The sequence below is a fragment of the Gossypium hirsutum genome, chromosome A09 (assembly GCF_007990345.1).
Source record: "Gossypium hirsutum isolate 1008001.06 chromosome A09, Gossypium_hirsutum_v2.1, whole genome shotgun sequence".
NCBI classification, from domain to species: Eukaryota; Viridiplantae; Streptophyta; class Magnoliopsida; order Malvales; family Malvaceae; genus Gossypium; species Gossypium hirsutum.
In genome coordinates this window covers 9,252,752-9,280,315 of record NC_053432.1, presented here as the reverse complement: position 1 = coordinate 9,280,315, position 27,564 = coordinate 9,252,752, and the positions used below count along the sequence as shown (strand labels likewise).

At 33.0% G+C, this 27,564-nt stretch overlaps 3 protein-coding genes across 4 annotated transcripts; 1 reads left to right on the top strand and 2 right to left on the bottom strand.

The window, feature by feature from the left end:
* Positions 1 to 409: 409 nt before the first annotated feature.
* On the bottom strand, positions 410 to 2,864 carry LOC107888664 (chaperone protein dnaJ C76, chloroplastic). Of its 2 annotated transcripts, none has more exons than XM_016812834.2 (6): positions 2,687 to 2,864; positions 2,426 to 2,612; positions 1,637 to 1,823; positions 1,432 to 1,538; positions 1,141 to 1,354; positions 410 to 615 (listed from the first exon to the last, which is right to left on the bottom strand). In XM_016812834.2, exons 1-6 carry the CDS (start codon positions 2,833 to 2,835, stop codon positions 485 to 487), a joined length of 975 nt encoding a protein of 324 aa, XP_016668323.1. In that variant the 5' UTR covers positions 2,836 to 2,864; the 3' UTR covers positions 410 to 484. The 2 variants fall into 2 exon arrangements, with proteins under 2 accessions (XP_016668323.1, XP_016668322.1); XM_016812833.2 differs by having other exon boundaries at positions 1,141 to 1,363; positions 2,687 to 2,847.
* A 449-nt stretch (positions 2,865 to 3,313) lies between these two features.
* LOC107888665 (pentatricopeptide repeat-containing protein At2g13600) lies at positions 3,314 to 5,518 on the top strand. Its single transcript, XM_016812836.2, has one exon. It carries the CDS (start codon positions 3,314 to 3,316, stop codon positions 5,516 to 5,518), a length of 2,205 nt encoding a protein of 734 aa, XP_016668325.2.
* A 1,138-nt stretch (positions 5,519 to 6,656) lies between these two features.
* LOC107888666 (polyribonucleotide nucleotidyltransferase 2, mitochondrial) lies at positions 6,657 to 15,342 on the bottom strand. Its single transcript, XM_016812837.2, has 16 exons — positions 14,813 to 15,342; positions 13,892 to 14,047; positions 13,637 to 13,807; positions 12,616 to 12,741; positions 12,376 to 12,537; positions 12,111 to 12,230; positions 11,701 to 11,838; positions 11,438 to 11,600; positions 11,219 to 11,344; positions 11,013 to 11,143; positions 10,491 to 10,710; positions 10,298 to 10,381; positions 9,820 to 9,899; positions 9,176 to 9,319; positions 8,067 to 8,753; positions 6,657 to 7,417 (listed from the first exon to the last, which is right to left on the bottom strand). Exons 1-16 carry the CDS (start codon positions 15,140 to 15,142, stop codon positions 7,313 to 7,315), a joined length of 2,943 nt encoding a protein of 980 aa, XP_016668326.2. The 5' UTR covers positions 15,143 to 15,342; the 3' UTR covers positions 6,657 to 7,312.
* Between the last annotated feature and the right edge of the window lie 12,222 nt (positions 15,343 to 27,564).

Genomic DNA, 27,564 nt, shown 5'->3' with positions numbered 1-27,564 from the left:
CCATCAAAATATATTGTATCGATATGCATGTGCATCTTTTCAACAAATCGTATAGATATATATGTATTCGAATTTCATTTTCAAGTTCGGTTAATTCAAACGTATATTGTATCGTTATTCCCATACAGTAATAATCTTTATTTAAAAATAGATTTCATCCTTTTAAGATAACTATTTAGTATATTAATGATAAATTATTTTAACTTCATAAGTTGATTTTAAAAAAAAAAACTATCATGTGCCCGTAATTAATATTTAAATAAATAACTAGGAAACATGAAGATCTTTTTAACTCCCATTGAAAATTTAAAAACTCCACCACAAATGTCCTCATTTTATTATTTAAATTTTTTTTTTGAATTTAGATAAAAAATTAGATTTTTAAATAAGTTTATTATGGATTGAAAGAGAGAATAATCATATGTTGACATTAGATTTTAACATATCCATATAGGCAATTTACACCGTCATTCAAATCCCTATATTAGATTATAAAAAATTGTTTAAATTTACCCCAAATTTTGTTGAATCTTTCCATGTTCAATTTCATGGTAGCATTGGCTCGAGCCTCAGCTTGAGCAGGGGTCTCTTCTTCTTCAACTGATCTCACTCTCCCTGCAGCAGTTAAAGGAACCAGATAAACAAATACCATAAACCAGTACAAGTATCATGGAGGCCCTGTATTAGGAGTCAGATTATATTTTACCTTCTCTATTTAAAAAATAGACAAATTAGCCCTTGTACGTTAGATCAAAGAGCAAATTGGTTCGTTTTGTTAAAAATTCCATACATTTGTAATGTTAAAAACTGACATGATTGACGAAATAATCAGACAGTAACATGTGGCATGCCACATACACCCCATGCTTATTTACATGAACCAATTTTTAATCGTAAAAATAGTTGAAATTCTTAACAAATAGATCAATTTGCTCTTTGATATAACGTATAGAGACTAATTTACCTCCTTTTTTTTTTTAGTAGAGGCCTAGTCCAGGACTTTTACCACCATAAACCATATACAACAGTGAATTCATTAATGTAGAGATTAAAGCTATGGATGGCAATGGGATGAGACAAGTACAAAATAGAATGTTGAATGCATTCATTTCCATGAAAAATTTTGGCCAATTTTATTACCATTTTTGTATTGTCCTTGAGCAGCCTCAGCTTGTTGTTTTAACTGCTTGGTGAAAGCCTTAGCAGCCATAAATACATTTAAGGGCCTTTCCCAACCTCCACCAAATACTCCATACCCTTCCTTTAGCTGAGGTTGTATCAAGAACTCAAGCACTGCCAGTTCTTCACTGTCCACCCAATGTATGCAGTTCACTGGGCATGAATCAACTGAAACCTGCAAAAACTTGGTTCCAAAATTATGCATTTTTACAGCAATTAGATTCTACACACAACATTAACATGCTTCTTTACATCGATTTTACGATCATCGTCTCCATATTGAACCTTAACTCGAGCACATCCGAGAGCCTCATCCATTTCGAATGTGTTGCTTGCATGGTGGACACATTCCCTGCAACCTGCAAACGTGGATGTCAATGGAGCTAGGCTGGAATTTGGAACATAAACATAAAACTTGCAATAAATAGGACATAAAAATAGGTTAAAATGGAACAACCTATGCAATTGTTTGCATCAACAAATAAAGCTTGGGGTCTTAAGGGCCCTTTCCAAGAGCTAAAACCAGATACATTGCTTCCAAATTTTGCTTTCATTGAACCAATGGAAGCATCATATTCCTTCCTTTGATCATCTTTTATCAGTACTTTATAGGCTTCATTCAGCATTAGAGTGTATTCATGTCCCTAAACAAATATAACAAAATTAACCCATCAAAACTACAAAAGTAAAATTTGTATAAAATTCAAACCATTAATATAAGAAATAGATAGTTAAACCATTTGGAAGTTCCCAATATTATAGGTAGGAGAGCGAATTAGTCCTCCTATGATAAAATACCATGCAAACTAGTCAGATTGTATTTTACTCCCTCTACTAAAAAGATGAGCAAATTAATTTTTATATGTTAGATAAAAAAATAAATTAATCATAAATTTGTCAGTGTACATCAGTAAGAGGCACATGTGTTACACCAATTTTTAACAATATAAATAAATATTTAAAAGAATGGACCAATTGGTCTTCAATATAAAAATTAAGGCTAAATTTCTCATTTTTTGAATAAAAGGGGCCAAATGCGATTTAAGCCCTTACTATAGTGGCACCACGATACTTTTAACAATAAAAGTGAGCAATATATTGAGGCAAAAATTAAAACTTTTAACAATAGTAATCATTTGAATGAAAATATGATCCATATCCAACACTTACTTTCGAGTTTTTGAATAAAGAAAGCTATCAATTTAATAAAAATTTAGAATAAGAAATTGAGAGGAAGTGAACTAACCTCTTGGCCTGCAATATCAGGATGATACTTCTTTTGCAGCTTTCTATAAGCTTCTTTAATTTGCTGCATAGTAGAATCGAAAGGGATTCCAAGTAACTCATAGTAGTTTTTCTTTGATTTTGATTTTGATTTTCCTCCAATCTTTTGGTTTCTACAACATCTTATTTCACTCCATTTCGGCCCCAACCTTAAAAAAAAAAAGGAATCAATCATAAATCTTTTAGTTTATACAAAATTTTGAAAGATTTTCATGGAATTTACCTTGGGTTTGATTTGCTTGAACTGAATTTTTCATAAAAATTACAACTTTTTGGGACTGATAGTTCGTAAATTGGAACCCCACTGGCTATCATTATTGATTTATCACGGTGTTTCTTTTCTTCTTTTAGTTTTCTATTTTTTTTTCTCATAAGATTGTTATATATGGAGAGATATTTTTCGTTCAGCTGTAAAGAAAAAAGATATTTGTTTTAAGGTTAAATCAACATTTGAGGCTTGAAATTGTCAATTATTTTTATATTAGGACCTAAATTTTTTAAAATTAAATCTTAAACTTAACAATTGATTTAGTAAGATTTTAACTTAATAATTGTAGCTTGAATTTTAAAATTTTCAATGAATAATATAAAAAAATTCAAACTCATGAAAATAATTTCTAAATTCAGTGCTAATAAAAAAAGTTGAGTCGAATGTGAATAATTTGAAAAAAGAAGAAATATTCAGTCCCATAAAAATTGTAATTTAAAATCCAGAAAGTGATTTAACCTTTTCTTAAATGGCTTTTTTTCATTCCAACAACCAATCGTAGCTTAACACGTGGAAATCTCTCCTCTAAATAGAAACCAAATTTCATAGAAGAAAATTGTTTCCCTCGCAACTTTTAGTGGGATGAAAACTGCGTTGAAGAACCTTTTCTTGACGAATCCAAGCAAAAGCTTCAACTCCTATATTCAAAAATGTGTTTCTTTGTTAAAGATATTCTCAAACAAAGGCTTGGTTGCTGGAGGAACTGTCTTCCATTGCCATTTACTCAAGAATGGTGTTTCATCAGAGAGATGTATAGCTATCAAGTTATTAATAATGTACCTTGAATTCAGGAAATTGTCTGAAGCTAATCAGATTATAAAGGACTTTAATGGGTTCGATTTAGTTGTTCAAAATTGTTTGATTAAGGCTAATATTCAGTTGGGGAATTTGAGTGAAGCACGGAAAGTGTTCGACGAAATGCCTGAAAGAAACGATATTACATGGACGTTATTGATTTCAGGGTTAATGAAATATGGAAGATTGGAAGAATCAATGTGGTATTTCGAAAGGAACCCATTTAAAAGTGTGGTTTCGTGGACAGCTGCAATTACTGGGTTCGTTAAAAACGGGTCAAGTTTTCATGGTTTGAAGCTTTTTGTAAGATTGCTTGAATCTGGTGTTAAGCCAAATCAAGTTACTTTTAGTTCTATAGTTAGCGCATGTATAGAAATGGGTGATTTTGATTTGGGAATGAGTGTTTTGGGGTTGATAATTAAAACCGGGTTCGAGAATAATGTATCGGTTTCCAACTCTTTGATAACATTGTGTTTAAGAATGCATGAATTTGACCAGGCTGGGAGGGTGTTCGATCGAATGGAAACAAGAGATGTTGTTTCTTGGACAGCAATACTCGATATGTACGTCGAGAGGGGAGAGTTGGGAGAGGCAAGGAGGATTTTTGATGAGATGCCACAAAGAAATGAAGTTTCTTGGAGTGCAATAATTGCGAGGTATAGTCAGTATGGCGATCATATAGAGGCACTGAAACTCTTTCGAAACATGGTTCGAGAAGGATTTAAGCCGACAATCTCGTGTTTCTCTAGTATTCTTTGTGCATTGGCTAGCCTTGAGAGTTTACAAGCAGGAAAGAACCTTCATGCACATGTTATGAAAATCGGGATTGAGGGAGATCTTTTTATTGCTTGCTCTCTTGTTGACTTGTACTGTAAGTGTGGGGAAACTAAAGACGGACGGCTAGTTTTTGACTTGATCGAAAACAAAAATGTTGTTTTGTGGAATTCGATGATCGGTGGCTATAGTACGAATGGTCAAATGGATGAAGCTAAGTATTTATTTGATAACATGCCTGCTCGAAATAACATCTCCTGGGGGGCTTTTATTGGTGGTTATGTAGAATATAAGCAATTCGATATGGTGTTCGAAGTTTTCAATGAGATGCTTTTGTCAGGGGAGACTCCGACAAAGCCCACTTTTTCGAGTGTGCTTTGTGCTTGTGCAAGTCTGACCTCGTTAGAGAAAGGCAGGGATGTTCATGGAAAGATCTTAAAACTTGGTTTTCAATATGATGTTTACTTGGGCACTGCCTTAACTGATATGTATGCAAAATGTGGAGATATTGAAAACTCTAAGCAGGTCTTTGATAGAATGTCGGAGAGAAATGAGTTCTCATGGACTGTTATGATTCAAGGTCTAGCGGAAAGTGGTTTTGCAAAAGAATCTCTTGCTTTGTTCAAAGAAATGAAAAGAAATTCCTCTGTTGCTCCTAACGAACTCATGCTTTTATCAGTTCTATTTGCATGTTCTCATTGCGGATTTGTCGATAAAGGACTCGAGTTCTTTGGTGCAATGGAATTGGAATATGGTATAAGGCCGAAGGGAAGACATTACACATGCGTTGTGGATATGCTGTCTCGATCTGGACGCCTATCTGAAGCTGAAGAATTAATTAACTCCATGCCATTTCAACCCGAAGCTAGTGCACTAGCAGCTTTAATAAGTGGTTGTAAGACATACAGAAACGAAGAGATAGCAGAGAGAACAGCTAGAAAACTTGTCGAACTAGCAGAGAAAAACTCCGCTGGATTCATCTTGTTGTCCAACATATATGCTTCAGCGGGGAGATGGATTGATGTTTCAAATATTAGGAAACTAATGAGGGAGAAGGGATTGAAAAAGAGTGTTGGCTTCAGTTGGATTGAGGTGAGAAGCCATCTGCATTCCTTTTATTCGGAAGATGGAACACACTTGAAATCAGCAGAGATTCATGATATCTTGGAGCTCTTGAGATCGGAAATGACGGATCCTAAACATATTCCGACATTCTAATCTTTCCTAACTCACAGATATGATCTAGATTTCAAGGATGATGTATGCTGCATCGTACATTTTTAATTTATCGTGGAACCTTGCATCGGCAAAATTTGAGCAGGCAGTTAAGGGCTGTATATAAGGGTGCCATGATATATAGTTGTTGCAGCTATAGCTAAAACATTTAGGGAGAGGATTGGGAGCTTCTTGGTGTAAGATCGGAGAATTGAGTTGCCAGGTTCTAGTCTCCCTACAATAACTTTCATTCCCGGAACTGTCAAAGCTAAGGCTCTTCTGAGCTAGGAACTTTGTGGGATTTAATTTAACGGAAGAGGGTAGGCAAGGTTTTGTATCTTTCTATTGTCGGCTATAATTATAGGTGTGCATGGTCTGGGTTACCCGACCTGGCCCGAAGGCCCGTCTAAAAAATAGGAGGATTCGGGTAAAAATATAGGCCCGAAATATGAGTTTGGGCAAAAAAAACAAGGCTCGTTTAGAAAACGGGCTGGACTCAGGTAAAACTTTTTTGGCCCAAGCCCGACTTGGCCCGGCCCGAATTAATAGTAAATATATTTTTTTATTTTTAATCATATTTACATTTTATTTTTATTTTTAATATAATCAATTTTTATTATATTTTCAATTTCTGTATTGTTTTAAAAATTGTTTTAATATAATTTTTTATTTGTTTTCTTGTTTTAATATTTGTTTTAAATGTATTTAATGATTTATTATATTTTAAAATTTTTTATTTAATGAAATAAGTTAAAAAAATTAATATGGGCCGGGCCATTCTCGGACTTAACAATTTTATTTCAGACTGGGCTTGGACAAATTTTTAAGCCCATATTTCAGACCGAACCGGGCCCAAGCTTAAAAAATGAGCCTAAAATTTATCTAAGCCCAGCCCGGCCCCAACCCGGCCTGACCCATGCACACTACTAGCTATAATATGCCATTGAAGTTAAAAGAAATAGGCTTAATTAACGTTTGCATGTTATTGCTTCAAAATTGAAAGAGGGTTAACAGCTTTATGTTGGCTCCAATAGGAACCCAGGATTTCAAAGAATCAAACCCTTATTGCTAGTGATTTGATTCCTGTGATTAAACAAAATTACAAAAAAAAAATTAATTATGCATTAGTAGACAGTTTGGAAGACCAAAAATTGCACATCTTTCGTTTTTAATTCAAGTTCAACTTTTGGCACACCTTACAAACATGGGCTCTAAACAGGGAGAAAGATTGCATCTCGGGCAACAAAAATCAAAACAGTACAAAGGTAATATCTTCAATAATTTTATCAATATCGATACGGTACAATAACCCTGCTCACAAGTTACAATCATTGTTATGCCCGACTCATAATATTTATATACCAACAATGAAGGATCCAACCTCATAATCAATGAACCTAATCTGGTTAGGAGCTACAATTTCCTCTATATCTTCAAATTCCCAAATACAGTCTATTCTCCAAAATTTCAAAATCCCCGAGGTTTAAGAGTGCAAACCATGCATCGTACAGGGCCCATGCAAAAGTATGTCATGCAAAAAACGAAAAATGAAATCTTTGAAGTATTATGGTTCGCCCAGCTGTAAAGACTACCTTGCTTGTACAGCCACCAAGAAAGCTTCCTCGTGTACTTCAGGGTAAATTTATATTCATTGATCCACCTTTGCAGATGCTTGTTCACCAAAACAGTGTCGATAATTCAATAATATTCAGCCATTGGAACAAGAATATCCATCGAACACCAATCTCGTCTACATCTATAAGAACATTATTCCCAGCAAGGACTGTCAATGTGCTATCATTCTTCCTCCACCATAGACATGACCGGGATACCTTTACTTGTAAAACTTGAACATTGGACTAGCAATTCGTCACCTACAGTAAACTCCCTCTCACCATTGGACTGCAAGGAAATGAAAATAGGTTAGCAGGTTCAAAGGCTGAAGCAAATATACTCAGTGTGGCAACCACAACTTAGATATTTCTAACAAAGAAATGTTCTTTTGAGCACCTGTCTATAGAAAGGAAACCGATAATGGGATGGTCTTGAAAATTAGAACAAGACCTGAATTAATCAACCAATATCTAAAAGAGAGCAGAGATCACGGGGTGCCGAGATAAAACAGATCAACAAATTCCACTAGTACGATGATTGGACATCATCATCTAGATTTGCCAAAGTCAACTAAATAAATAATTAAACTGTAAGTTGATAGAGCACCTATCAAGAAAATGGAATGGTTTTAAAACATTAGCTATGTTGCTTCTACTTTTTATTTTTCTTGAAGTACCAGTGTCCCAACACCTGTATTCAACATATTTTCAGACACAAGCATGGGGAAATGACCCTCCAAAAACTCTCTAAATACATAAATAAAACTTGGAAAAAATTGAATATTCTCGTATTAGACACATGCTTGTATCAAACACAGATGCCCAAGTAACATAGAACATTAGAATTGAGCCAACCAAAAAATGATAATAAAAGGCCATACTTGAAAAAGGGTGGTACATGGAAAGAGACGATTTTTTTCTTAAAATAAGGACCGTACCTCATACTTGTACATGCCACGAATTCCACCACCCAAATCGAGAACTAAACCACGTGCTCGAATTTGATAAATCTTAGCAGTAACTTTTGTTCCTAGCTTCAGTTTTTGAGGTGTCACTGGAGTGTTACCACCAGTTTCCTTGTCATTCTGATCACTCAGATTAGCCTCACCTTCATCTTGAGAAGTAACTTCTTGATTCCCTCCCATTCGGGATAAGGATTCCGATAACATAATACTGAGAGACAAATCAGGCATGTTATCAGAAGACTGGATCTTTTTCTGTTTACTACCCTTTTTCAACGTGCCCTTTGGTTTAGGAGCACTTTTGGAAGTCTTACTCAAACCAGCAGACTTCTCCTCCTCGTCACACTCCGCAGCACTTCGAATTACTACTGATGGCATTAAAGAGGCGGATCGGTTTGATTCAGTATTCTCCATTTTACTCGGCACCAGCTCCTCGAGAGTGGACTCCAGCTGTTCACCTTTTGACATGTTCTCAGGTGATGCCCAAATATTAGGTTTTTCTTTAGTAACAGGAGCAGATCCTTCAACTACACTTTTTGTCTCGGATTCAGGCCGGGGTAAAGTTGCTTTACGAGATAATTTTATATTACCACGAACATCTTGTCCTATGCACATCAAAGAAATTTGCTGGCCAACAGACACCACGTCTGAAACACGAGACACCTGATGAAAGATACATGTAAGTTGGTGTGGCCTTCCATATTGACGCAAAAGCTTTATAAAATAAACCATCCATTAAAAACATGCCTAAACCCTAAACATAATATGGATAAGTATTCTGAAGCGTTCTCATTAGTTTCTGAATTTTTTTCATGTTGACTGATGCAAAAATTGATTATCATACCAGATACATGCTTAATGTGAATTATAGTTATTAAATAGCGATCCAATTTGAGAGCAAAACAAAAAGCATCAAGTTCACCAATCCTTCAAACTTAAATAAATGACCAAGACCCTGAGCAACCATATATATGAGCCAAAAAACCAATAAGAGAGAACCACATCCAAAACCTAGAAATCAGAAAGGCTGAAAGGGCATTTAGAAAAAGTAATGGTTAAATCAATGGTAATGTTTTGTCACCTACCGGTTCATGTGATAGCTCAGAAATGTGTAGCAGACCTTGCTGTCCACCATTAAACTCCACAAAGGCACCATATTCTTTAATTGACATCACAATACCTTTATAGATTCCTCCAACTACGATTTCACGGCCAACGATGAAATCAACCTGTAGCACAAAAGATCACTCAAGGAACTTAATTAGGATAAAGCATGAAGAACAGGCAAGCTCATGATATTGTAAACTAGCAGCAAGATGGACCAAAATAATCCTAGAGTGAATGGTATGTGTCCAGATCTTGGACCCTTTTCTGTTGTAACCCCTTGTCTTAAGTTCAAGACAATTGAGTAAGACATCTAGAAACAAAGCAGCACCCAAAATCTGTACCCGAGTCCGAGCAACATAGACAGGAAGTATTGAAGCAGCATACCAAAAGGGTTCAAGCATTTAAATTTGAAAATAATCACCATTCCTCAAAAAATTGTCTACTTTTAGCTAGCCAAAGTGAGTACTGATATTATAGTACATTAAATTTGCAAAAAAGCCTTCAACGACTTTTAGAATTGGAAGTAATAAGTACAATGAATAAGTATTAAAAGGTTTGCATATATCTAAAACAAACTACAGGAATATCGGACATTAATTAAAATAAGGAATGCTATGAATACCTTATCTTGCACTTTTTCCATCACAGCCTGATTTTTAGCAGCTATAGTAATTGTCCCATCACCAACAGAGATCCGAGCACCTGAATTTTGAAAAGCATCAACTTGAATGAACAATATGCAACAATAATTTGCAGCAATAAAATGTAATCAGCAAAGTACACAAAAGATGTGTCCTTCAGTCATCCATAATTGAAAAGAACTATTTAATCTTCAGCATAAATATAATTTTCATAGCTGTCCAACTGATGCTTGAGTCTAACAAAATAAATCCTCTTCCATGTCCAATGTGAAGAGTGAAAATCTATATCCTCAATGACTGGTATTAACGAAGGAAACAATTATGAACTACAAGAATAATTCATATCATTATTCTAGGAAGAGTACCATCATGGCAGAAATGATCAAAAAACTTAACCACAACCAAAATCAGATTACATCCCCAACCAAATGCAAAATGTTTTTCAAGTTCAACACCCACCAGTTTCCTCTTCAATTTTTCTTTTGAGAGCACCTAAAGGCCCAATAAATCGCCGAATAGCATCATTGCTAAACTTCAAAGTTACTGCATCACAGAGCATTATTTACAGTTGAGTATAAAATCAATTGTTGCAGAGTATCTGAGCTACTTGAGTACAAAACCAAAAGCTAACAAACATAATCAAAACTTGAACCTAGACGAGGAGAATTTCTATCATCTTGATTTCGAGGCACGCTAATCTCTTGTTCCATGTGATCAAGGATTTGAAGGCGTCCTTTACGTGCAGGCTCCAAAGACTCGCATATTATATCTAAAGGAATCCCAGCAGGTTTTATGTCCAATTGAATTGCTGTAACTCCATTCCTTGTCCCAGCAATCTTGAAATCCATGTCTCCCAGATGATCTTCAAGACCCTAGAGAAATCACTGTTTTAATGAACTTTACCAACTTCACATTATTGTCACAAAAGTATTTACCAACAAGACCTTGGTACCATGTAGCTAACTCCTTGGTCCATACTCCTTAGAACTAGAGGCAATCATTAAGTTAATAAGAGAATGAAGAAAAAAACCACTCCATACATAATCAAAGGTAGAAAAGTTTCTAGTGTTGGTTTCTAACATCTTTTTAAAGGTTTTATTATTCAATAAAATAAAAGCAACCAAGATCTGTCACCTAAACAATATGCCAAAATTGGTCAAGTAAAACATCTCACCAAAATATCAGTCAATATACGATACTCCGTAATTTCACCACTTTCTCGGTCAACATCAGTAACAAGACCGACTGAAACACCTGCAACATGTTCTCGTAATGGAATGCCAGCATCCATCAAAGCCATACTGCCTGTATTAAGAAACCCCATCAGGCTAAAGGTTTAAAGGAAATAAATATAACTGATTTACAGAGTGAAATTGATACCTCCACAAACAGTAGCCATAGATGTTGAACCATCTGAAGCCATGACTTCAGAATTAATTCGAACAGTGTATGGAAAATCATCTTCAGGAGGCAATACAGCAAGAAGAGCTTTCTCCGCAAGAGTTCCTAAGGGTAACAAAAGAGACAAGCAAAAGCTCATCTAAATGGTAAAACGTTTTTACATACAACACATATTTTGTGATTAAGAAATTGGTTTACCATGCCCTACTTCACGTCTGTTCAAGCCAGCTCGTTTACCAATTTCATCGATACAAAACGGTGGAAAACTATAGTGAAGCATGAAGCGCTTCGTTGGGGGACCAACCAAGGAGTCCAAGCGTTGGGCATCCTGAGGTGCCCCAAGTGTCACAGTACAAAGAACCTGAAATAAAACATCAAATATAAGTCTCCACTACAAAGAAAGGTCAAACCTACGGATATCTAGAATGTAGAAGTAGAGACAAGGATAACTGTTCCTTAACCTGAGTATCCCCACGGTTAAAAAGAGCAGATCCATGTAATATAGGCAAATGGCCAGCCTCACAGTATATTGGCCGAACTTCATCAAGATGTCTTCCATCAAGTCTAAATCCATCAGAAATAATTCTTTTGCGAACAACCTGATATTTTCATTCAACTTGAGCTATGGCAACTTCAAGAGGTTCAAGAACAAGGATAGGCAATAATATAAGAGTGAAGCAAAACTCATCCAATTTTCATCCCCCTTCTTCAGTTTTAAGGAAGTTTAAATTCCCATTTACTTATCATCAGAAACTAGAAGATTGCTCAAGATCACCAAAAGTCTAAAGTTATACTTGTTATGCAATCAAATCTTTTGTCAAGCCAAAAAGATGAAAAAGAAACTCATTTAACAGCTTTATCCAGAGCTCACCTTTTTCCTGACAGTGTCCACAACCTTTGGCAGAACTTTTAAGCTTTGCTCATCGCATTCTTCTCCAAGTGCACTTTTTACATCTTGTGTTATCTTCTCTAAAGCCTCGCCACGTTCAAACTATATTATTACAAATTACCACAGCATGAAACCCAATAATACATTAAAATAAATTAATTAAAAACAAGAAACTCTAATGAATCTGTGTATATAAGTAACATTTTCATATCTAGAGAAAGATAGGTGAAAGGAGAAATGTAATCACCTTTCCATAGGAAGGATCTGTAAAAACAGCATCAATTGGTGCTTCCGCCAGCTTTCTAACTTTCTCAAAGAATTGTTCTGAGACCATGGATAATTTGTATTCCTTCTTTTGTTTGCCAGCTTTTGCAGCCAGTCTGATTTGAGGTTCCAGATATTTAACTGCCTGAATCAATAAACCATCTTAAAGCCATTTTCCATTAATTGATACACAAGAAAAGTTTATGACAAGCCTGTGACTCACTTCCGGATGAGCCAGCCTTAAACCAGCTTCTAAATCTTTCTCAGTGATTTCGCGAGCTTGCACATCAATCATCAAGGTTTTGTCCCTCGTACATGCATATACCAAGTTGAGATCACTTAAACTAAGCTGAACCACATCAAATAAGGACTTATCAGAGGAGGGTAACTGACAGATCTATATTCATTGTAACCAGATTTACAGGGGTTACAAAGCCTAAAAGCAACTTCAATATAGGTTAGACAAACTTGTAACAACTTTCCTCGCCAAATAACAATAAATAGCATTATATACAATGTGCATGACACATTAAAATTGTATCAAAGGACCATCAAGGTGAGACCAGAGCAGAACCCAAGAAATGACAACAAACTGGGAAATATAAGGGAATACCAACTGAGGGAAAACTGAACGAAAAAAAATTTTAATCCAGATCCTAAGGGAAGGGAGGTGGGGAAATTGAAAGTTCATATAAGCATCCAAAGCAATCTTGAGCAACTCCACATCTGCTAAAAGCCTATAAGAGCTACACTGAAAGCACCATCCCAACATGGTCCAACTATAACAATAGCATCTCATACAATCCGCCAGAATTTAAGAAAACCTAGCAGTATGAGTAAACCTGAATAAATAAACAAACTATACCACATGCCACTGAGACCAGTCTTTACCTTTATTTGCCCCTACACTATGCCTTTCTAACTAGCCATGATTCCAATAAGTGTTTTAGTTATTAGCTAGTTTCCAACCAGATGATTTACTTCACGAGGTAAACAAAGAAGGTAAACACCATGAATTAATAATGACACAACTAAACATGTCCTACATAAGCAAGAACTTTGCAATGAGATAACTTTACGATGAGCATCTAACAACTAACTCATTACAATATATAAAAAACAAAAGGTAAGTCGGAAATTACAATTAAGTCAAAACTCTACACTTGACCTAAGACTACCTATAATAATCACAAAAGAGGCACCTTAATCAGCATCCATAACTAAACAAAAGCTTATGTTTATACCTCATCCATTGTTGGATTAACAATAAACTGCCCGCAAATTCTCCCTATCCGTACCACTCCAATGGGTCCACCCCATGGAATATCTGATAACATAAGAGCAGCAGAAGTCGCATTAGCTGCCAACACATCTGGATCTTGTTTGCCATCAGAAGAAAGAACACTTGCCATTACCTATTGAATACGGCAATGCCAATCAAATTGACAACTGAAATATATTTATACATGCACATGTTTGAATCTGAAAAGTAACAACACCTGGATCTCATGGTAAAAGCCAGCGGAAAAAAGAGGCCGTATGGGCCTATCAATGAGACGACCACATAAAAGTTCACGTTCTTTTGGAGCACCCTCCCTCCGCATGAATGTGTTTGGAATCAGACCTTGAGCAAATTGCTTCTCTTGATAATCAACCTTAAAAGAAGAAAATTCCCAATGAGACCACACACTAGCAAGCCCCTAACATTCAAGAAATGTCTACTCCATGAATAACCAAATGATCAATTACAATTCAATAGTTAATAGAGCCCCTTATTAATTTTGTTGGGCGTTCTTGCTTACAAGATCAAAATGCAAAAAAATCTTGATTTAGATGCAAAATCAGAAAATATAAGTTCATAAGAACTAAAAAAGAAAAATTGTATTTTCTACACAAGGAAATACATGGTTTTACTTTTATATGAATAACTATGTTAAAATTGGGGTTTGATTTTAGGTCATGTTTTCATCATAAATTTGCTTTCTACTCTTTATAGAACAACTTCTGATGAAGCAATAACCAAATAGTAATAAACAAATAACCAAGCACAATTCTGCAAACCCAGATTTCATATCCCTTTAAAAAATCAATAACTTGCTCTTTCACCCATAATTAGAACCCTCTTCAAGGACATACTAAGGTTCATGCTTTCTCTATTTTCTATTTGTTTCAATAGAAAGTAAAGAACGCCATATATAAAACTAAAATCAAAAAGTAAACATCAAAAAGCAAAATTACAATCCAAACAGAACCTAAATAGCTGAGCAAACTTAGAACATTTGTATGGAACAAAACATTATTAAATAACAATGACCCAAGATTAAATTTAACCCAAAATGAGAACTAAAACATTAAAGATGTTCAAATTGTCCCTAGATTAGGAAGAAAAAGAGAAGACAAAATTGAATAATATTACTTACAGTAAGCGGTAGAAAGTCTCGAACAGCGTCGCCTTTAGCGGCAGCAACAGTGGACAAAACTTTGGTCTCTTCCATGCCCAAAACAACGGCCCCATTAGCAAAACGAGCAATTTTACCCGTTTCAAGCGAAATTACCCGAGATCCAATTTCGAACTCTTCTTTGAAAGACTCGAGAAACTTGGTCCCCGCCACTGGCCGGTCAGGCGGGTTGGACTCCGACGTCGATAAACCAAAACGGCCGTTGCAAAAGTTGCGAAAATGTAAGGCTCTCCGTGTTAGGAGAGGGTTAGCTTTGGCTCGAGCTCTGATAGCTAGTGAGAACATTGCCATTGTAGAGTAAGAAAGGAGTTCGGTTTCGAATTTTCTGGGGTTTAGGGTTTAAGGGTGGGGGGGAGAACGCTTTGGTGGCAACAAAATGGAGGGTTTTAGGGTTTGATTTGGTGCATTGAGGTGTATTTTACTATTTTGGGCGCGACATTTTCATGCGAAACAAACACTTCCTGCGGTTTTTTATTCTTTTTACGTAGGATAGGTGTGCAAAATTCAGTCTATATTTTTAAAAATATATAAAAATTATAAATAGATAATTCAATAAAGAAAAAATTTTATTTTTTATTATATTATATTATTATATCATTATTTATCCAACAAGTATTTAATTTTAATTAATATTCTATGCAAATTTTATAATTTAAGTTCAATTCTTAATTCGTTTGTACCATATAAAATTAAAAATTAAAATAATTTTACATTATTTTATATTTTTTATTTGATTAATATTACTAATAATTAAATAATTAGTGTTATTTATTTTATTTTTTTTCGATCAAGGGAAAGGAAAAGGTATTGAACCCTTAATTTTACTTAAATTACCTAGGGTGTTATTGTTAGAGTGAAAAAAATTTCTGGAAAGTGGATTTTGAAAGATGGATTGATTTTTGGAGAAATTGATTTTCACAAAATTCAAAGTGCTTATACTAAATTATTAGAAATTAAAAATTCATTTGTTTTATCTCAACATAAGTCTTGCAAAATCCCTTAAAAGAATTTTCTCAAAAACTTAGACACATTTCTTATTATTAGAAATCAATTTTACAATCCCATCAGCAGTTCAATTATTACAGTCTTTCATATTTTAATATTTATTTGATTCTTCTAACCAATATTGAATTCACAATTGTTGATTATTTATCTTTAATGGTTTTAACCACATTCATGTTATCTTTATGAAACAACACTCTTTTATATTCTTTCTTTTAAAATAGTTCGCTCATCAAAAATATTTCAAAACTCAACTTCAAATGAACTCTGAATCAGCAATTAAAAGAACGGAAAACCTCATGTTTATTTATTGAGAATAGAAATAATATTTCCCTGGCGTGCCAAACACAGAACATTTACATTTCAATCAATTCTCCAACAATACAGCCCAACTCAAAAGAGCTCGTATAACTATTCCAATACAAAGAAATGAGTTTAAGGGTTGATTTAGATGGGCAGTAGGGTGCGGTGCAATATATTTAGTTTACTTTTTGTTTCACACTACAGAATTACTACAGTATTTAATTTTATCATCACCGTTATTTTTATATTAATTTTCAGTAAACGCATCGCCTATTCAATTCCACCTCAACGCAAGTTGTAACTTCTAAAAGAGAAAGCTTAGTAAGTTAGTGACATTTTCTAGCTAAAAAGAATCAACTATTGTCATTCTTTAGTTAGTTGACAAAAGAAAGTCAGCATAGTTCCAGGTGCCCATTCAATACACAAGTTGTGGACATGCATCTTCTGTTCAAACTGATCATAGCAAATCAACCCCATCTTATTGTTCATCTGTAGCACGTCTTTGAATGTTGCACTTATCAAAATTTTCCTTTTTGCCTACCCATCTTCAATGGAATGAGATTGTTTGCAGAACCCAAATTTCTATAGATTCCACTACTGCAAGGGAGCAACAGTGGCCGCTTAAACAAGTTCAAACGGGGAGGACACTTAAGCTTGAGACCCAGTTTTTGGAGATGAAGAACCCAAGGATTCATGGCTCTGCTACAGCTCTACTTAGTCAAAACGCTCATTTTTGAGAAGTGAGAACTCAAAAACTAAATCCCAAAATGCTTTCTTTCTGAGAGTAAAATAAAAACGATCGGTAAATTTAATTCATATAGAAAATGAATTTTTTTTTAAAAAGTAAAAGATTTGAGAAAAGAAAGAAAATACCTTAATGCCTGAAAGTGTTGAAGCTGCATTTGCAGATGTCACAACGAGGTGCTTCCTAGAAAGATGGCGGCTCCGATTACGTATCTGATAGAGAAAATTGAAGAAGAATAAGAAAAAGAGATCTCTCACTATCTACTAGTAAAATGTTTTTAGTTGACCAATCTTACTTACAAAAGGGTATAATTGAAAAACAGAATTATTATAATCAATCATTTTATTAATTTAATGATTATAAATATTCCTTTACTTTGGAGTACCTTGCAAATAAATTTAAGGAAGGTAACTTGTTGTCTTTGGTTTGGAAGATCTTTGCAGGTAATAGGTACTTTCAAACAATGAAGTTCCAATTTAGTCAAAGAGGAGGAAACGTGATTACTAATTGGATCGTTAGAACTTGTTCGAGAGGAAAATTCAAACTTTCAATTATTGATTTTCATATTAAAAATTTTTTGTTAGAAGATATATTAGGTAATTCCTTTGTAAAGGCTAACTAAAGGCACTTAGTTGCCTTATTTATTATCAAAATATACATATTCATTTACTTTACTAATTTTATCTTATATAATATCCGTCCCTTAATCTTCCTTTCTTTCCATTTTCTTTATTTTTCTTTTATAATTATTTATCCAAACATAGTGTTAAGCCTTAGGACGTGTTTGGGTTTTTTATAAAAAAACTTGAATGAAAATTTTACACCTATATTATGATTTTTTTTCATTTAGGTACTTAATTTTTTTTGTTAAAAATATATTTAAACTATTATTCCGTTATATTTTTTTATCCAACTTATATTTTCATTAAAAAGCACTTTAACCAATTAGAATATCACACTTGCCAAAAAATAAAAAAGATATTTTTTCATTCTCTCCTCTCAACACATTTCTTTTTCTTTCATATTATTTCTTCTCTCTCTCTAAAATCTCTTTTTCCCTTTCTTCGATTTCCTCTATCTTTTTACAATGACTTGATTTTAACTAATGTCAAAAAATGTAGTTTTGAAATCGAATTTTGTAAATTGAGTTGATGAATTTATGAATAGAAGGATCTACATATTTAGTATGAAAATATATTGTTGAACGGTTGTCACCAAAAATATATATTGTTGAACAATCAAGTAATTAAGTCGAGAAAATTATTAATTATAGTATAAGAATTAAATCGTAAATGTACAATCGCTATTATGTTTTAATTTTAAAAAAAATATATTTGAGGGCTTAATTAAAAATTATGCAAACGACCTAATGATTATTTAACCATTATTATTAATGTGTTAGTGGATAACAACAATTTACTTCATCTATTTCCACTAAGTATATTAAATGATGATTAGTGTTATTTATTTAGTTAATTAAATAAGATTTGTTTTCTAATTAAGTTTAATTAGTTCATTAATCCAAGTATATATAATGAGTTATGAGAGAGATAAAACCATTTCATTTTCTTCTTCCTTTATGTCGTTCATGCTAAGAGAAAATTTGAAATTTTAGGTTTTTCTCCTTTTAACATTCGGTCACCAAATTAAGTAATTAAAGGCGAGGTTGAGATGTTGTGGGATTAAGCAAAGGCAAAGGCTATAGATGAGTAGCCCTGTAATACCTTTAACCTGTCTCTGTTGCCAAATTAGGGTTACGAAGTATTAGAATACAATTCGAAACATTTAACTTCAAACAAAAATAATTATTCAATTTACAAACCAACATTCAAATACACACTTCATTTATAGTATAAGTGCACTTATGAGCCTTAAACCGAGTCTACGGGGCCTTAAAAATAATTTAGGAACATTTAAAGATTAATTTGAAACAAAACAGAAAATTTTGGAAATAGAGTTCACATGGTCGTGTGACAAAGCCTAGGTTGTGTGACTCAAAACATGGTCGTGTGGCCAACCGTGTAACATTTGAACTATGGGACACATGGTCATATCCTAGCCCGTGTGTTCGGCCGTGTGGGTATTCGAAATGGGGTCACACGACCGTGTGCCAGACCGTGTGTGTATTCGAAGTAAAGTCACACGGCCATGTCACCAGGCAGTGTAACTCTCTATGACTGTGTTGTTCGTCCTGCACTTAAAATTTAAATGACACATGGTAGTGTGTGTGACCCTGTGTGGCACACGACAGTGTGATAGCCAGTGTCTCAGGCCGTGTGCTGCCAAAATAACCCTTAATGCAAGCCAATTTAATAGCCTTTTCTTACACACCAAGACATACCATTTCCAAACACATTCACACATTAAAACTCAATTAAACACACCTAAAACATGCCAAAATCAATCAACCTAGGTGCCTAACCAATGTGCCCTCATTGACACCACAATTCATTTGTCGAAATAAACCAAATCAAACACCTATCACACGCTAAGCTATATTGCATTCAAATTCACATTGAACAAGGATAATCACATACCTAATTTATCATTAATTCAAATCATTCATGACTACTTCCAACAATCACACAATTTCATCCCAAGGCAATATCTAAAATATGTACTTAACACTGCTTAAATATTCCATTTCTTCACATCCTTTAAACAACATTTATATATAATCATAAAGCATTCACCAAAGACGAAAAGCATTTATTACAATACCATTAAACCAAAATACCAAACATATATACATGACTACAAAGTAACACCATTTTAAATACTAAACATAACAACATGAACAAATAAACCAAAAGATCGTAATACATGCCATTCATAACCAACTTCCAAAATAACTCAAAACATCTACCAAGATGAGAGATGGATAGTATGTTGCCCCAACTTGAACTCCCGATCAACTAGACTTTTCGTAATCTACAAGAAAAACATAATAACATGAGCACGATATGCTTAGTAAGTTCGAATATATGTAAACATAACTTACCTAGTAAAATTACTTTACATAAAGCACATATTATCTCAAATCTCACTTATGTACTCATAAATTCTTATTCACATGAAAAACCTTAGAAAATTAATATAATAACCATTCAATTGATATCTTTTTCGATTATTTCATTGTTCAGAGGATGCCATGGTATCTTTCAACCAATGTCTTACACAATCCTAGAGTGGTGCCATAGTATCTTTCAACTATGGTCTTGTTCATTTTCCGATATAGTGTCTAGTATCTTTCAACTAGAGTCTTACCTGTTTCGATTTAATGCTATAATATCTTTCAACTATGGTATTTTTCATTTCAGGTATAATGTCACGATATCTTTCAATCATAGTTTTTCTCGTTTCTCCAATCAATGAATCCAATCACCAATTTATAGATATATATATCAATTTACATCTAGCAATCAAATGAATTACTTTAGTTGAAATATGAACTTACCTAGATAGATACAATCACAAACACGAAATTGACGTTTATTACGCTACTTTCACTTTTCCGCAATTAACATCTGATTGAGTTATTTCTTGATCTAAATTAAAATTTCCACTCAATTAATACATCCAAACATCTCAATTAATTATTCTTAAGCTAATAAGCCCTTTTAATAATATTTACAAAATTACCCCCAATATTTTAATCATTATGCAACTTAGTCCTTAAACCTGAAACTTGCAAGTTAACCACTTTTACTCTCCAATCATGCTAGTAAAATTTCCTAATGACCCATTGCAGCCCATATTTTTCATCATTTCACAATAGTTCCATGAAATTTTACTATTTCCACAAATAAGTCCTTAAACCTTAAAATTACCAAAAATCACTTAACAAAATACTTATATCTAACTATCAAGTTCATGAATAAATCAACACAATTCAAAAACACACTAAAAACATTCATGGTAATTCACTAAACTTTTAGCAGTTTCACGAATTGACTCCCAGGTTAACTAAATTAAGCTAAAACGATATCGAGAATGTAAAAATCACTAAAAACAGATTTCAAAAACACATGCATGCAAGGAAGATGTTTGGCCAAACCTTCAATGCCCTCCCATGGTGTTTTCGGCTCTCAATTTTTCTCAAGCAAGAAGATGACCACATTTTTTTTTATTTTAGTTTATGTTATTAATTTACTAAATTACCAATTTATCCTTTAAAATTTAATCAAATTTCATGCATTTAATCACCAAAACTGTCCACTATAAAATCAAATGGCATATTTTTCCCTAGCCATTTGAAACCTTTAACTAATAGAAACTTACGTTTAAAGCTCTTACAATTTAGTCCTTTTTAATTAATTAACTATTTAAACGTTAAAATTTCTTAACAAAATTTTAGTATGACTCTAATAATTGTTCATAAACATTAAATAAATAACAATATGCTAACTCGCTTGTCAAAATTGTAGTCCCAAAACCACTGTTTCCGACACCACTGAAAACAGGTTATTAGGGCTAATTTGGTTTGATATAGCTTGATAAGTAATAACTAGGTTAAGATAAAAAACTACTTGTCTCATGATTGGTAAGTATTTGCAATATGATGAATTGTTGAAAGTTTTTGTAATTGTATGTATAATGTGTTTAAAGTAAATGTATAGATATGAAATAAGTGATAAGTGAAAAAATGAATTCAAATAGTAAATGATATGTGAATAATGTGAATTATCATATTGGTTGTATATTAAATGTGAAAGTATATATATGTTAATATGTCTCGAATATTTGAGGTAAAATTATGGATATGAAATGAATGTGACAAGTAATATGAGAAAGCATGATAATGTCATGTAATGATAAGTATTTATATGCAAATGAATTGAGTGTGAGACGAAATTGCTATGTAATGACTTATAACATGTGATTCATATGTGCATTGAAATATCAAATACCTTATTAACAGTTTTGGATTAAGTCGAGTATAGTTGGCATGCCATAGGATTTGTATTCGGGGTTTATTTTGGTCTCATACCGATGATATGATTACTTCAATTTATATTGATGAGGCGCGGAAAGCACATTACTTCAGACATTCTAATGGTACACTAAGTGCCTATTATATTGGTGTGATTGTTGGTTAATCTGTGTATTCGTCTTGGATCTATGTCCCATTAATAGAGATTATAAACATGTAAATTGGTTAATGGTGCTGAATATTGAATGTTGATTTTGAAATTATATATGAACATCATAGCATTGATGATAGCATGTGTGGATCATGCTATTCTGTTATTACGAGCCTTGGGTGTCGATATGGTTATAAAACAAATCAATGGATTTGATTACAAAACGAGAAAGTGAATATATTGTTATAAAATGCCATATGATACATGTGATTGAGATGATATATTAAAAGTATGATAGATTAATGTGTAAATGACATGCTTAAAAATCCATGTAATTGAAATATTATTATAGATGAATTCAAAGTAAATACATGTGATATGTTAGACAAGCATGAAAGCATGATAATAAGGCATGAGACAATAAATGTTGACATGTTAATATTTATATTTGAATTACATATTAATGTAGATGTTTAACTTGATTATAATTGTTTATTTTGTTTTCGAATCATAATAGCAATAAAAATAAAAATACTCACTCCAAAGTATACTTTGGGTATTCTATTTTGCCACTACGAACTTCCACTGCAGTACTGGTTCATGTTGCTGTCATGACTATTTTTCTGCCACTATTTCTGTGTCGTCATCGTTACCACCACCAACAAACTGCCACCAGACCTCCTCAACTCATCGACGAATCACCGTCAATCATCTCTGTTAGCCCACCGATAGCCTCTTGCTACTAGACTACCATCAGTTTACGCTGGTTTGGTTAAGTCGAGTTCACGTTACCTCGATCAGCTTGTATACGTCTTAGTTTTTCGGGTTTCGTCGAAAAATATAGGTTACATAGGTCCTATGTTCGTTTCCGGCTCATGTAATTTATTCTAAAATAATAAAACAAATCTTGTGTGGAGATGATAGCCTACGATCTAATTTATAAATACCTGAAAATTAATAATAATTACATTTAATTTTCTAGGAATCACAACTTTGACAAAATTAATAATAGCATACATTCATTTGCATTCATTCCTCTAAATATGCATATAGTTCCAAGAATGTCACATTTTATCAAAATTAATCACACATGAAGAAGAGAGAAAAATGTTGATATCAATTTATACTACAAACATAGCATAACCTAGCTCTAATACCAATTGTTGGAAAAAAAAATTGATTCGAAAATAGTTTCTTGCATAGTGGAAAACTACTTTTTTTTTAAAAAAAACTGAGCCAGTTTATGTTATTTATATCAATAAACCCTTTACCAAAATTGCACGTGTTGTAACACCCCTAATCCGTATCCGTCGTCGGAATAGAGTTACGGGAATGCTACAGTAAATTAACAGAAATAAATAGGTAAAATCATAATCATTACATTATAGTTTCCCAAATATCATAAAGTAATTGAATTACTATAATTACTTACATCTACAAGGCTTAAATCGAGCTTTAAGGACTAAAGAATTAATCTTAAAACCCTTAGGGACTAATTTGAAACAAATCAAAAAATTTTAGGAAAAATATGAAAATTTTCAAAAATAGGGGACACACAGTCGTGTGGAATGCACCATGTCGTGTGACTTTAGAAGTTGAGGCACATGGCTGTGTCCTAGCCCGTGTCTCTGCCCGTGTAACTCACTGAGTTGGGTCACACGGCCGTGTCACAGGCCGTATACCAGACCATGTAACTCTCTAACTTGTGACACATGGTCGTGTGCTAGGCCATGTAACACACTGACTTAATACACACGGTCGTGTCTCAGAGCATGTGTGGACCGTGTGTGGTACACGACCGTGTGGCAGCCCGTGTCCCAGGTCGTGTACACCTAAAGGAATCTTAAATATCAAGTTTACTATTTCAAGATTTCTTAGATAGTAAGTAATCCATTTACCAGCCATTAGACCTATTCAAAATGCCATTAAACAAGCTCAAATCATGCTAATTCAACCATCTTAAGTGCCTAACCAATGTACCTTCAATGGTACTACAAGTATACACACTTATACAACAATATAAATCATCACCTAAACATGCCAATTCACACAACTTAAACTTCTAACCAATATGCCTATCATAAGCACCTCAATTCACAACAATTCAATATAATCTATTTGTCATACATATGCTAAAAGTTTGTACCAAAGACATCTTCCATCATTTACATATATCACAATAGGTTATCTACTTACACTTAGGCTCACTCTTTATATATTTACATACCAAAAAAAAAAGTAATGACGAAATAATTACATGCCATATAATCCAAAACAAATGTTCAGAAACTACCGAAATGGATGAATAGTGTGACTCGAGTGTTGATTTGATCGTTTAACCTTCACAAGTATCTATAAGAAACAAAAATTAACACAAGTAAGCTTATTGAAGCTTAGTAAGTTCGACGGACATTAATCAAAAATAATTCAACAATAAAAGTTTCTTGTCATCTACAATGTCAAATCAGTAAATTGTATAGTTCAATTCAAAGCTCAAATAATAATTTTCGGGAAAACATATATATCCACGACGAAGTCAATTCAAGATGTCAAGTACATGTCATGCCATTCAAAGTTATTAAACAAGTTATAACATAACAATTTACGACCTGATGAACGACTTACAGATACAAGTACACAAGTAATCCAACCAAAACACGCCAGACACTCATCAGAGCTAATCTAATCAATAACGTGCCTCGGCACTAAGTGCCTAGACCCATAACATGACAGAACATGATAAAATAACACGGGGTTTTGCAACAAGTGCTGAACCTTAGTATAATTGGGAAAAATATATAATAAGCACACCACATCAATCTCCATTCCAATCACTGCATAACACACCGTCATTCAGTTGCACTCTATCTCGCTTTCATCCAGCCTAAGTATCAAAATTCAATAACATTTTCCCTAACAACTTTACATCATCAATTGAACAATTAATAACCACTATTTCATATCATATCAACATACAATTCATATAAATATTAAATTACAAACCGAACGAACTTACCTAGACTGAATTGTAGTAGTTGCAGAAGTTCAGGGACTATTCCATAACTTTGCAGAAGTTTAGGGACTATTCCGTAACTTCCCCTTTTCCACGTAAATCTATATGGTCTTGATCTAAAATGTAAAATTTTCCCATTATTATCTTATATTCATATGCCAATTAATTATGCATTTCATACCCTTTTATTTTTTGAAATTACATAATTTCCCTAACTTTTACAACTTTTGCAATTTAGTCTCTTAACCCTAAAATCACCAAATTGACGACTTTTTAGAAATTAGTTTATAGAAGAATATTCTAGACCCTTAAATAGTCTCAAATACACTTCTAATTCACCATTAAACCTTGAAATTTTGACATTTTAACAATTTAATCCTTAAATAAAAAAATAATAAAAATTACTTCATAAAACAACCAAATACCACAATCAAAACTTCAAACACATAATTATCATAAAAAACAACAAATATTCATCAATGGAAACTTCCAAAATTTTTAACAAATTAAAAAATGAAGGTACGGACTAGCTGGACCTAGTTGCAATGATCTCAAAAACATAAAAAATACAAGAAATAGGTAAAGAAATCACTAACATGAAAGGTGTTGAACTTGATCAATTCTCCAAGCTTAAAAAACCATGGATATTCAGTTTTTGCATCAAAATTAAAGAAGAAAATGATAGATTTTATGTTTTATTTTTGTTTATTTAATACTTATTTACCTTTTTAACATTTAAAATCAATAAAAATTTCTTTAAATACCATACTAGACCGTCCAATTAGTTTATATAAGGTCTATTTACCTATTAAAACCCTCTAATCTTGATATTATATTCAATTAATACATTTAACTCAATAGTGATTAACCGTTTGCGGTTTTTATGATTTAGTCATTTTTCTATAATTAACTATCTAAACCGTAAAATTTCTTAACAAAAAATTCATATGACTCTAATGAATCATAAATATTCTATAAATAATATTTACAGGCTGACACGAAGGAAATTTGTGGTCTCAAAACCACTGAAAAATGGGTTGTTACACGTGCTTCAACTAGACAAATCCTTATCGTTCCCGACTTTCAACCGAATGACCTTTTCCACTATTCTTGTACCACGAACTGCTTTGAGTATAGACTCAAACAAATTCAAATCAAACACAGAACCAAAATTATTTACTTTACTTTTAGTCGGAAAGAAAATCTCTCTTTAATAGAAACCGATAGAATTGTTATTTCGGAAAATAGAATTTATATTTAGAAAATAAATTCTCACTATTTTTGGGTAGAATAACAATATCTCAAAGTTGTGTATTTAGCCCTACCGGGGCCATCTATTTATAGGTAGAAGAAGTGAAACCCTTGTTGATTTAGTAGAAGTGTATTTCAATAGAAAAAGAAAATTCTAGTCTAACTAAGAGAGAGAGAGGCGGCAACCCTAGTTAAATAAACTAGGGTTTACCATCTCATGTATCAACATGAGAAGCTTTTGGTCCTCTCCTGTATTGGGTCTTATTATAAGTATTTTTTAAACTTTTAACCCAGTATTTTATAATTCAATCTAACTCAATACATGTTTTTCTATTTCCCAAAATAAATATCATAATTTAATTTAATTAATTAATTAAATTCCCAATTAAATAATTTTCTTAACTTGATTCTAATTCCGTTAAAATTATGACAACTTTACCATAAAAGAATCTATGAGAAAATATATTTAGTATTTCTACATTCAACAGATTCAACATGAACAAATAATTTAATTTGAACTTCAATTAATTAATTAAAAATTTGAAAAACTATAAATTAATTTTCTGGTCATTTCTATTTAGAGAAAACCACATTCTTTTCTAAACATTTCCCATTTCTCTAATTTTACCGTTTCTATATATTTTTGTTTATTTGATTCAATATGCAATTCATTTCTATTTTCTACGAACTAGGAAAGGAACTAATTAGACATATGTGATTAGGGCTCAAATGATTTATTATTAAGTTTTAACTTTTCGCCTAGTAATTATAAACTCATTTAGTCATGAAGTTATTCGACTATAGTATCGTGACTGAGCTCTCCTTAATGACATACCATTACGAAAGTAACTCGACTAGTGCTCATCCAATAACCTTGTCATAAGTGTGTAACCCTTATAGGATATCCTTAATCTCTTTGGGATAAATCCACTCTCATAATATGATCTTATTTTATCTCTTGGTAACCATTACATCTTCTTTCATAAAAAGTCAATTACTATCAAATAGTAATCAAGTCATTCATCACAAAGACAAACGACTCATGACCATATTTATTTTTCATCTACCATGTAATGCCAATAAGAAGATATCATTTACCTATATTTCGGGTTATGAATTCCGCTGTTGTGAATGACGATCCATAATACAGAAGTCGTATACCCAATGCACCAGCTTTCGATTCCTTATCTATTTGAACTCAAGCTTTTTCTTACATCAAAGAATACGAGTCACACATACATATTTTGTCATCTACTCAGGATTAAGTTATGTCACACTATGAACATCACAAGTGAATAAATCCATAAACAGATTC